The sequence below is a fragment of the Lactuca saligna genome, chromosome 1, assembly GCF_052625555.1.
Source record: "Lactuca saligna cultivar CGN05327 chromosome 1, ASM5262555v1, whole genome shotgun sequence".
Taxonomy (NCBI): Eukaryota; Viridiplantae; Streptophyta; class Magnoliopsida; order Asterales; family Asteraceae; genus Lactuca; species Lactuca saligna.
Window position 1 is genome coordinate 75,462,967 of NC_136417.1, and position 13,436 is coordinate 75,476,402.

General features: G+C 32.6%; 1 protein-coding gene across 1 annotated transcript; it reads left to right on the forward strand.

Moving 5' to 3' along the window:
• The first annotated feature begins 2,900 nt into the window (after nucleotides 1–2,900).
• Nucleotides 2,901–13,007, forward strand: LOC144999612 (disease resistance protein RUN1-like). Its single transcript, XM_078958741.1, has 9 exons — nucleotides 2,901–3,090; nucleotides 4,684–5,429; nucleotides 8,246–9,371; nucleotides 9,539–9,862; nucleotides 9,947–10,876; nucleotides 10,967–11,576; nucleotides 11,982–11,996; nucleotides 12,590–12,658; nucleotides 12,763–13,007. Exons 2-8 carry the CDS (start codon nucleotides 4,897–4,899, stop codon nucleotides 12,631–12,633), a joined length of 3,582 nt encoding a protein of 1,193 aa, XP_078814867.1. The 5' UTR covers nucleotides 2,901–3,090; nucleotides 4,684–4,896; the 3' UTR covers nucleotides 12,634–12,658; nucleotides 12,763–13,007.
• Nucleotides 13,008–13,436: the final 429 nt, after the last annotated feature.

A 13,436-nucleotide genomic window follows, 5' to 3' on the forward strand; every position in this document is an offset into this window, starting at 1 on the left:
ATTTCTAATTTTGAGGACAAACTTAAAATGATTAATTACCGGAATGAACTGAAAGAAAAAAAATGAATTCTCCTTCACTAGGCAGTTATAGCGGTCCAAAATCAAATATCGTTCAAGCGCCGATATTTGGGATATAGGTTATCGCGGTGAGATATCGGTATTTTTATATCATGCATAATTAATATATATAAACATAAAACATATATAAAAGTAATATAAAAAGTCAAAATTCAAAAATACTCAATGTTTGAAACATAATCTTACGTAAGCCATGGATCCTTCCTCCAAGTCCACATCAACCAAGGCATCCAATTATTTTATCTAGATTATCCACATCAACTCTAATATCATCATCATCATTTATGAATTATGTACTTAACACATCAACATGATCAAACCTATAGAGACTAGCAAGTTAACACTTAAGTATGTAACAATTAACATAACAATAAGATTGGTTAATACTTAAAACATGAGTCTATGACCTAAAACTAACAATTAAGTACTTAACATAATAGCAGGTTCAATTAAGTTAAGTCCATAAGACTTAAGGCCATGACTTAACACTAAAAAAAACAAGTAAAATTACTTAACCGATATTGCATCTGGAAATCGCCTGGAAATATCGGTAAATATCAGTTAAATATCGGTAAATATCACCGATTTTTGCGGTCCGATATTTTGGACCGATATTTCACACCGCTATTTTAAAAAGTACTGATAACCGATATCCCACCTGCTTAGCTCCTTCATGTATCTGATGATCAAAAGAAATTTCCTAAACAATGGGGTGAGTGAGACTTTTATGAACAATAACTTCGATATTGTTACTGATTCAGATTATAAAATTCCATGGTTAATTAACATAATTTAGTGTGCTTGGCAAAACAACTTATTAGCTTATTAGCAGTTTCACACCGTTATAAACTAAAAAAATATCTGAGAAAAAATAGCTTATATCAATGTCAAACCGGTAATAAGTCATTTTTTTCATAAGTTAATTCCTTCTCACTTATCCTATTCTAATAAATCAATAGTTTTTTTATCACGTGTCACTCAATTAGATCTCCTATTTAATATCCAGTCACTTGTCACTCTTTTGATTCTCTTAATTAATATTTTGCCAAACATAATTATATTCCTTCTCTATTTTAATATGACAAGTCTTCTAAGCATCAATACATATAATCTAGGATTAAAATTTTAATTTAAACATCTATTTATTTATTTGAATCAAAGATTATAATGTTGCATAACTAAAAAATATATATACCTTAACTAATAATTTATTTAAAATAATTGATTAATAATTATGAGTTGTTTTTTATGAAATTTTAATTAATTTTGTAACCATGGTTTCCACATGTTATAACCTAATTAGCTTCTAAGTCAATAAACTGGTAAACAATATGCTAATAAGTAATATTTTTTATTTTTTTTATTTTTTATTTTTTTTTGCCAAACACCCGCTTAAATGTAAACGGGGAGAACATGTTTATTGATGATCAAGATAATTCCAGTGGAAATGTAAAACGATGGATTTCGTTTAGAAGATTTATTGGTGGAAAGAGATAAGTTGAAGTTTGCAATGAAAGATAGGCATTTGGGTTTTGAACGTAAAGAACCGAAGGTAATGTTTGTGTTTTAGCTTTTGATATAAACTATGTTTCTTGTGTTATTTATGTAAATTGTATCATGCAAAAAAGATGTAAAGTGTAATAGAACAAAAACGATTGTGTTGTATGTGATTGGAGTGAAATTGAAAGGATATGGACAAAATGTATTCATAGTTGTATCTATATATTTTTGTTTAATGTGGATAAGAATATAATTTTTTTATTGCGAATTTACTTTTACGTAACAATGTAACAATCCTAGATATATTTTACTCAATGGTGAAATGATCATTTTCAACATTTAATATTGTTGAATATAGTTATAGTTTCACACACACAGAGAGACTCAATCAATGCTTGAGTCATCTAAAATCAATGCTTGAGTCATCTAAGACTCAATCAATGCTTGAGTCATCTAAATCAATATTTAGTCTAACAACTATCAAATAAATGGGAAGTGACTTATAAAAAACATATTATTTAAGTCAACAAGTACTTACTATTTTTTTAGACACCAAAAACTCTTTATCAAAATAAATCAATAAACACTTTCAAATAAACAATTCCAAACACACAAAGCTTATCTGTTCTTATTAAATCTCTATTCTAATAAATAAATAGTTTTATCTCCTTTTATCAACTGTCACTCTAATATAACTCCTAATTAATATTATGTCATATGTCATGTAGCTATATTAGGCAACTTATTTCAAAATTCAAATTTACATTTTTTTATTATATGTTAAATTTGAAGTTATAATAACTTTAAAATTTTGATATATATATATAATGATTTATTTAAAATAACTGATTAATATATATAAATTTTGTTATAAAAATTTAATTAATTTTACAGGTTATAAAGTATAAAGTAGTTGTAGTAATATAAGGAGGTTATATGGAACACATCACACTCATAACAAAAATAAACCATAAAATCTATCGATTACATTGTTCTTAACTTTGGTCAAAATTAACAAAGTAATATCATCATGGACTTGTAGTAATATAGAAAGGTTATATGGTACACATCACAGTCATAACAAAAATAAACCATAAAATCTATCGATTACATTGTTCTTAACTTTAGTCAAAATTAACAAAGTAATATCATCGTGAACTTCCAAAGACAATGACAATATCGAAATCGAAATAGAATATAGAAAAATAGAAAAAAGTTAGGGCAAATTTAATCTTTACAGTTAGTTTGGTTTTAGGTTTGTCTTCGACTTAAACTACAAATTTTCGGCAAAGTTAGAGATCATGTCGCTCCAATGGGACGGAGATTGCAAAGTCGTTCATCTTCAAAAGCCTAGAAAAAAAGAATGGACTGACCATAACGAGAGTCATACCGGATGGTGATGGAGGGAAACACTGGTTTGACAGGAAAGGGGACAGAGATGCGATTTGGGTACACAAGGGGAAACCATTAACTTATGTTTGAACCTCGGTGGGGCATGATTCAAGTTCACAGGTAACTATATAATTTCATCTTATTTATTATAAATCACATTACAACCATTTTTTTTTCATTAACAGGGTGATTGATAGTTTGTTTATTTCAATTACTTTTCTTCAATTTCATATTTTAATTAGGATAGTACTGCACACTACACAGTCCAGCGTGTTCTTCATTCCAAAATGATGAACAAACCTTTGTGCACATATGGAAATTCTTAAATCCTCGATAATTACTTCCTTAGTTCCTTCACATGTTCAATTTCATACACACGATTTTTATAACTGATCTTCTTGAATGATAACATCTGTTCCTTATCTGTAACCTAATCATTCATAATGGAGAAGCTTCTAATATTATTTGATTGTAATAATCCTAAGTTCCGTGGCGATGTTAATTGTTAAAACATGTTGATCTTTTGAAGCCAGATGGGAAGACATCTGCTGCTTGTGGAATATGATTAGATATTATACTCCTTGAAATAAAATTAAGATTTTGCTACTGCAGTGTCTTCTAGATCCTGAATCAGTAAAGTAATGCTCAATTCATTTGCAAATAAGCTGGATTAGGTTTTTTTGGTTTCAGGTACAAAGTTGATAAGGAATTTCTTTCTAGATATAACACCTAAAACATTGATTAGCAAAACCTATGTTAGTTGTCAATAAAATCACCTTTGTCGCACAATGGCTCCTTGATTGACATGATTGTAGATGTAGCACAAGCTGGTCCCTTGGTATCTGCTTGAGTCATCATGGTTGGCTTCTGGGTCGATTGTGTATGATCTAGTTATGCATTTAGTTGTCTTACATGAGACCAATGATAATATCTACTTTTAGATGTGATCATCCTTGGCCACTTCCTCATTTGTGCGTTGGGTTCATCACCTTGAAATCCTTTTCATATGGATGTTGTAGTTACAAGTAGGATTTGGTTAACTCAAAATTGTGTTCTAGCCTTCTAGGAGGAGTGCAAACAAATATTGTTACATTGTTTTTAAAAACAAGATGTAACTCAAGATCAAGAGTTATATCTATATGCTAATTGTGTATAAAGTGCGTTTACCTTCTAAGTTTCCTCTATTATATATTTTGAAATATCAAACATAGAAATAGCATGACTTGATGGTTTCAACTTTCAAGATAATATCCGGGCCCATCAATGTTGGTCGCAATCTTTTAGATGTATATATATGCTGCTACTTGATCTAATTTAATTTAAAATTTGAAATGATTGTTCTTGTTAATTTTGGGGATCAATAACAACCATGGATCTCAATAAAGGTTGAATAAATTGGTATATATAGTCCATTTTCTTGAACTTATATTAACTGAAAAACAGATTAATCAATTCAATTAATTACTGAGTAAACACTTGTTAAATAATTCGCATGACAATATAATGGTCATTCTATATCAGTACCTAGTATGTTTGTTGCTTCCAAAGCTTACTAATTCGCATCCCAAAGCTCGGAGGTGCATATGTATTGTTCTTTCAATCATTACTGAAATATTTATATTGATGACTATAAGGTTTTGTTATTGTAGTTTAAGTTGTTTTATAAGACCTACGTTGCATATTGTAAATATTAATAATTTGGATTTTATGTAGACACATTATGCATTATGCATTGAAGCTTAAGATTGAGGCACAAGTGAGGAAAGCATGCGATGCAAAGCTTGAGAGAATGAAGAGGTAGAGCGGTGAAACAAACATTCATAAATGATAATGTGTGGAGGAGGTTCAAAGTATACATAGGGAAGAACGAGAAATAATTACACAAAATCGTGAGAAGGGTGAAGGGTCATCAACCCATAACTCATAATGGTTGTTCTCTCTGAACATTCAGAAGGATCTTCATCTTCTTCATCAACTCATGGTCACAGATATGACGTGTTTTTAAGTTTTAGAGGCATTGACACTCGTCATAGTTTCACAGATCACCTTAACAAGGCCCTCATGGGTGCCAATATCACCACCTTTTTGGATGATGAAGAGATTGAAAGTGGGGAAGAACTGAAACCAGAATTGGAGAGTGCGATCAAAGCATCTAGGGCTTCTGTTATCGTGTTGTCCAAGAATTATGCTTCTTCGACATGGTGCCTTGACGAATTGGTGCTAATCCTCGAACAACGTATGACATCCAACCATATTGTTATCCCCATATTTTATCATGTTGAGCCCACCCATATCAGGAAGCAACAAAGTAGTTTCGGAGATGCAATGGCTAAGCATAAACAGATGATGGAGGAGGAAACCAATGCAAACAAAAGAAGTCAATGGACTGAAAAGATGGAAAGATGGAACGAAGCACTTTTAGAAGTTTCAAATCTAAAAGGGAAGGATGTAAAAGACAGGTAACCACCTTCACAGCCAGATTTTAATACTACAATTTTTTTTGATTAATGCATGAAATGTCAATATCAACTTCTCCCTGCATTTCAAGAAGTTTTCTCAATATCATCTTGGCATATTTTTAAGCATTTAAATTTGATATTCAGATGCATGAAACTGAATCTAAGTCTTCAATAATGTGATCACTCCAGGGACACTCTAAAACATATTTTAGGCTAAGGGAAAAAAAACCCTCTAACTGACCAAAGTGTGTAGTCAAAATCATGCGATATTGGTTCAGAATCTCAAACAAATTAATGTTAAAAATACAATTTCAAGACCCCACCAACACACACATTATTACAAATCATTTGCACACCCAAATTCTGTGTGATTAAGTAGGTTATTTGCACACCGACATTCATAGTCATTTATTAGAACAAACACATAAATATGGCCATGAAAATGAATAAATGAGTTGGACCCACCCAACTTCCTTCGATTATAACCCTACAAAACCTATACCACAAAGTCACAAACAAGGATGACCAAAAAGATAATTTAGAAGTCCATAAAGCCCACATTCATTAAGGAACAATCGGGAAAGGATGATCATAATTTTTGGGTAGATTCCAATAAGTGAGCATTAGTGCACAGCTTACATTGTTAGATATCTCAAAAGGCACTGACTAACAGTGATTGCCAAAAACCCCTGATAAAACACACCTCAAATCAAAAGTTCTGAACCAATTTTAACAGATAAAATTAGAAACAAAAATCCTATACAAACAACTACAAGATAACAAAAGAAAATAATAATAAATAAAATAAAATAAAGAAATCAAACAACCCATCAAATTTTATGAGATTCAACTATCAGTCTGTAAACAACGGATCGGATTTCCCTATTATCAACTTCTTACATCCGGTCTTAATGCCAATCTAACAAAAAGCTAAGTGATGGGTGTTGGTGTTAGCAATCTTGAAATTGCTAACATGGATACATTGCTAAGTTGTGGTGAAGGATCCATTCCCTTCGACTACCTTGGCATCTTGGTGAGAGTGTATGTCTAAATATAATAATTGGATGCCCTAGATCAAAAAGTTTCAAAATAAGATATCTAAATAGAAGGCAAAAAAATCTTCCATTCAGTGGTAGATTGACCTTTTGCAAGGCAGTGCTTGGAAACCTTGGCACTTATTTTCCCATCATAACGCACTGACCATCGTGGTTAAATGCCTTGAAAGTATACGCAATAATTTCTTTTCAGGTGGGTGCAATGACAGCAAGAAGGTGACCTGGATAACCTGGAAAAAGGTGTAGAATTGTAAGGAAAAGGGAGGCCTTCGTATCGGAAGTCTTCGGGAGTTTAAATTAGGGATCCTTGGGAAATGGTGGTGGAGTTTTAGATGCGATCAAGGATCTATTTGGAAGGAAGAAATTTAATCTATCCATGGTTCCGATGGAGGCATTGGTAGAGACATATATGTTGCTGATAGAGGAGGGATGTGGGGAACCATTAGTCATCTTCATTGACATATATTACACAACAATCACAATGTGGACCTCAACAACCTTTTTATTTATCAAAATGGTACATTGTTGTGGGTTGTTGAGACACAACGGAATATATTCAGTTGGTTCTCTTAGGAGAATAATTGATGAATCCTCACTTAGGATAGTAATTGATAAATCCTCACTGGATCAAAGCCCAATTCAGACTACTTGAAATAGAATTGCTCCAGCTAAAGAAAATATTTTGGCATGGAGAACTAGACTTTGAAGGCTCCCCACCCGATCAAATCTCGAGCCCCTTTATGCCCTCTCTGTAATAGCAAGCCCAGAAATGAGAAACATATCTTTATTGAGTGTTCTACGATAAAATAGGTGAGAGTGGTTCTCAACGGGTAGAGCGACATCCCTAAAACTGAATTAGTGTTACACCCCTAAAACTGAATGTTCAAATGTTTTGTAACTCAAGCTCCTCGCTAACTCCTTTATAATAAAAGTTTCTTGTTGTTATAAAACAAACGAAAGGGTTTCGTGTTTTATTAAATACAATAAGTTTATCCACATATACAAAATATATCAATAATAAAGTTCAGTGATATGAAGAATATGCAGCTTCTGCCTTTAAGTCTTTGCTTGAATTTGGCTGAGGGATGAGTGAGGTGATGACCAAGAAAGAGAGAGGGAATGTAAGTGAGTGTGAGACTGTGAGAGTTCAAAAAGAATCTGAAATTAAGTCCAATCGCTGAATCGACGATACATGACTCATGAGGACTCATAACTCATATCGATACATTAACCATGTCAAATAAAGTTTGTTATACCTTTTTTTTTTATCATTAATGATTTCATCTAAAAAACTCAGTTTTAGTAATATTATCATTTCAGTTATAAACCAAATAGGGAACAATTAGTTATGTGTCTACTTTTTATTATATCATACTACCTTCAAATCATTAGTGAAGGATAACCTATAACTACTCGGCAAATTTATGTACATATTCATGCATAACCACATTGAGATTTAGGTTTGATGGTCTTGTACAAACTATAAACATATGACGTTTCGTGACCCATTAGTGGGAAATTTTGTATTACTTTGGTGGTCGTGGTCTTATTATACATAAAAATTAGGACCTTACACTTTAGATACTTATATGGTTATAAGTGTAACTATGACATAGTTTTGATGTGAAAAAAAAAAAAACTAAAAGTAATAGATTAATATTATTTAATGTTGATTTCTATCTTTGGATAAATTATATGTTTATATTTAGTTTATTAGTTTCTTGGATTGTGTTTTATACTTCTAATAAAACCAAGTTTCAGGCTAGAGACGGAGTTTATTGAGGAAATTGTTAACGACATCTACGGTAGATTACAAGTACCTTTAAGGAGTGATCTACCACTACTTATTGGGATGGACTATTCTATAAAATTTGTCACTTCATGGTTAAAAGATGCATCCACACATATGACAGACATACTAACTGTTTGTGGTATGAGTGGGATCGGAAAGACATCTTTAGCAAAATATGTCTATATGTTGCATTGTCATGAATTCCAAACAAGCAGCTATATTGAAGATATCAGTAGGAGATGTGATGAAAAGTTCAGGCTGCCTGATTTACAAAAACAACTCTATGATGACATTTCAAAAACAAGTTCCATTCAAGTACATGATATTTCTATATACACCTCCAAGATAGAGAATGTGGTAACCCGTAAAAAGATGTTTCTAGTTCTTGATGATATTAATAATCTCGACCAGTTGGATGCATTACTTGGACGCAAAGGTTTTCATCCGGGAAGCAAAATAATAATAACAACAAAGGATTCATGGTTGACAGAGAGTTGTGCACTATTCAAAACAAATGTTAAACCCAAGCATGTCAAGCATATGCTTCAAGGATTATATGAGACTGCGTCACAAAACCTTTTGTGTTTTCATGCATTCATATGTAAAGATCCCAAGACAGGTTATGAAAAGGTAGTAGAAGATCTTGTGAAATATTGTGAAGGACATCCATTGGCTCTTGAAGTTTTGGGCAAGTCTCTATATGATCGAGACGTGGGTTATTGGGAAGAGTGTATGAAAGGGCTAAGGAAAGAATCCGGTTCACACATTAATAATGTCTTGAGAGTGAGCTTTGACTCGTTACCATCAAAAAATGATAAGGAATTGTTTAAGCATATTGCTTGCTTTTTTGTTGGAATGGATAGAGATGTTAGCGAAACAATTTTAAAGGCATGTGATATAAACACACGACTTGGGATCACAAATCTTATCAACAAATGCCTTCTTCATATAGGAAGGAAGAACAAACTGATGATGCATCGGTTGCTTCAAGAGATGGGAAGATTCATAGTTTGTCAGGAATCACCCAACAAGCCTTGGAAGCGAAGTCGTCTGTGGTGTCATGAGGATTCATTCAAAGTATTGAAACAAAAAAAGGTATAGGCCATGAACACTTATAGTATCCTCCACTTTTAAAGTATTTTGATTTCTCGATATATATATATATATATATATATATATATATATATATATATATATATATATATATATATATATATATATATATAAAATTTTGATTCTTGTGGCAATCCTTTTCTTATTAGGGTAAGGGAAATCTTCTAGGTCTTGCCCTCGATCTTAGAATGCTTGAGAAAGAGAAGATGTGTGTGCCATTTGAACTGAAAACAGATGCATTGAGTAAAATGGATAATTTGATGCTACTACAACTAAATTATGTGCAAATGAATGGGTCCTATGAGAATTTTCCAGAAGAGTTAAGATGGTTGTGTATGCATGGGTTTCTTTTGAAGTCTATACCTTTAGACATACCAATGGATAATCTAGTTGCTCTCGACATGTCATATAGCAATATTGAATCATTTGGAATTTGTTATAGCAATCCACAAAGACTTGAGAGCAGGCAAAAGGTAACTTATCTTCTGTTATTATTCTTCCATGTTGATCTGTCGCTGAAATTTTACTACTATTCTAACTTATCACCATATCAACAGTTATTTGGGTCAGGCTTGAAAGTCAAAAGAAGTTTGCTTGGATCAATGAAGATTCTAAACTTTAGTTTTTGTGATCAACTTCACACTCTCGGTGGGTTTGATGAGCTCCCTGTACTTGAAAGGCTAATAGTTAGAAACTGCATTGGTTTGGTTGAGGTTTGTGAATCAATTGAGGCATGTGTTGAACTTGTCCTCATTGATCTGAGCTACTGCAGCAAGCTTGAAAAACTTCCAAAAGCCATTGGCATGTTAAAGAAGGTTAAAACACTATTACTAGATGGTTGTAATCTTGGGGAATCTAAAATCGAGATTCTAGATGTGGATTCACCGGAAATGCTCAAGGCTAACACCATCCACATAAACATGAAAACCATATCCTCTGAAATTTTGGAGGCAATACCAAGTGATTTGAAGTTCATTGCGATTTCTTTTCCGAGCTCTTTAGTAAAGTTGTCGCTTGCAAAAAACAACTTGGCTACCGAATCCTTTCCCATGGACTTTAATTCACTATCCATGTTAAAGGAATTATATATAGATGGCAATCCTATTGTTTCCCTGCCTAGTTGTGTGAAAAGACTTCCTAGACTTGAGATACTTAGTATAAAAGACTGTCCAATGCTGAATTCAGTCGAGCATCCTCCTCACACACTAAGAGAGTTGATCCTGCATTATGATGATAACTATTATAGTGAGCAATTGCTTGGAAAAGTTGTATTCGATCCACAAATGTCCCCACTCCTGTTAAGATTAGGTTGGGATACGTTAGCACCCTCGTCTTTTGAATTTGAAGGAATGGTCAAAATCCAGCCATTGGCAGGTGTTGATGTAAACATATTACATAGTTTGGGCTGGACTGATTTAGAATGCGTTTACTATAGGCGGATGGGAACGAACTTTTGGTTAAGAGGATTAGAGGAGTATCAAATTCAGGTTTCCTCTACATAACTATTTGTCTTTGTGTGAATATGTATGTGTATATATACTGTATGGTGATTAATTAAGGTGGCTTGTATTTGGCAGATGTATTATGAATTTGGAATTTTCAGCACAATTTATGGAGGCGAAGATATGCCGAATTGGATTAGGTGTAGAGGCAAGGGATCATCAATATCATTTACCATCCCGTCATCTCTTAACAAGTTCAAAGGATTAAATTTCTGTTATTTGCAGACATTATATTTTCTTCCAGATTATGAGTCATCTGATATGCCAATGATCGTAATTAGTAATGTCACAAAGAACCAGACTTGGATGTACCAACATTACATTGACAATGTCAGTGTATACGAAGAGTGTCTAATATTTTTAAGCCATTGGATGTTTGGGTTGAATGAGATGGAAGCTGGTGACCATGTTACTATTACAATTAGTGTAACAAGTCAACAACATCAACTTACAGAGGAGTGTGGGGTGAGTCTTGTGTATGATGATAAAAAAACCAATGAAGAAGAAAAAGAAGAAGAAGATTTGTTGGGCTATTACAAGTCATGGAATCACATCATTGGTGGAGATCTAACCGGATTTCAGTTAACAACAGGAGAATACGTCCTAGACAATAGGCGATTTTTGCTGCATGACAATGAACTCTATCCATATCATCAATTTGTTGGAGACTACGCAAGCCTTCGAGGTAAGTGTCATTCTTATAAGATATAACTTTGCCATAACTTTTGTATTACTTTTTAGGGTTACTGATGTGAATGGGTAACCAACCTTCTATAATGCTTACGTCACTAAAGGTTTTATCGCCATCCTAAATCCTTAAAGTCACTATTTTTGTTTAAAAACACTATGACCAGCTATAGCCTTGCAATATTGGTGTTTTTTAAACAAAAGGTAGTAGGGACTTTAGCGATCTAGTCCTATATATAGGCTTTGTTGACCTAGGCTTGACAAATGTACTTGGTTACCTATTCATACCATTAATCCTACTTTATCTAGCATTTGCGTGCCAATACTAAACACTCTTTACTATTTTTTTTGACCATTTTTAATAAAATTTTGCTTTTCTGTCTTTTCATCATCTGCAATGAAGATGGCAACTTCAAAGGTAAAGATCATTCTTACGCATTTTTTTTTTATCTTGTATTTGTGTGCCAAGAAAATTACAGTCATACAACCAACACATTGCTTACTAATCTCTTTGATTTCTAAATGCGAAAGACTTGTTACAAAGTAATCCATAAGTGGTTAAAATCACAATTTATTCACCCTTGTGCACCCTGCTACCCATTTATGATGCATCTAGGCGTATAAGGATTCCATTAAGTAATGGAGATAATATTCCTAAGAAATGCTTGATGATCAATATTTTAATTTAAATAGATGGATCAAAAACTAATTATTTAGAATAGATGGATCATGACCCAAAATGACCCATTATGAGATATAGAATGTTATACATCTGTTTTTATTCTTTCTAATGGATTAGCCCAAGTATTGAAACCCAAATGGGTTGATTTGTTGGGTCATCTGATCAAGTTTTTTTTTTTCTTTGAGATGTTAGATTGCATAAATATATTTGGATAGGACATAAAGCAACACCCAACTCGATGAGAACAATAGCTAGAACTTTGTCCGAGTGGATGTATGTGAATGACAAAATTTAATAATTTTTTTTTTCTTTCTGTTTTCATAATGCAGAGAAAGTTTGCTTTAGAGCTTTATCCCCAAGGAAGTCTGTCTGACATGTAACTTGGTCGCGCACATGAGGTATATTTTTGACACCTGAACCTCTCTCTCATAACATTAATAGATATCGCACACATCCAGTATTGTTGACATGTAAGGTTATTAATTGGTTAATGATGTAACAGAATAAAGAGAGTGATAACCTTGCTATGATATTTGCAATGCTCTCTTCATTACTTATATGGAGTAAGTTCAGCAACTAGGCCAACATTTATGGAAAACATGGTGGGAAGAAGTACGTAGTAACGAGTGGGCAATTTGTCGTATTCTTTGGCTTTATTTATTTAAATTGGTAGGCAATTTGTGTGATTTCTATCAGTCTCGTGATATTGTAGGCAATGATAATTAGTTGCTTTTATTTTTTCTCGAATTTCAATTCCAAAATTCTTTGTATACCTGCCAAAAATAAAACGACAATTTGTAAAGGAATCCACAGTATATTCAAACTCTAAAAGATTAATGAATTTCCACTACCACATTTTACTTTTCATACAACATCAATCCATTGAAATTTCCATCCATTGAACTCTGGAAAGTTCAATGGCCATATTTTCATGTCATTTATATATATTTAAAAAAAAAAAATTGTTTCTTCACATTCGACTGTTCTATGGGTATTAAATTTTAAATCCTTTGTATGTGAAAAATAGATCTATTATTGTTGAGTTTAATCTGTTGAATGTCAATTCAGCATTCCATGTCATTCAACCATTCATTATGGATGCAATAGCTTTAAAATATTTGAATACTATCACAATTTTCTTGTCATAGTGTGTAAACATTGTGTAAATACTAAGGT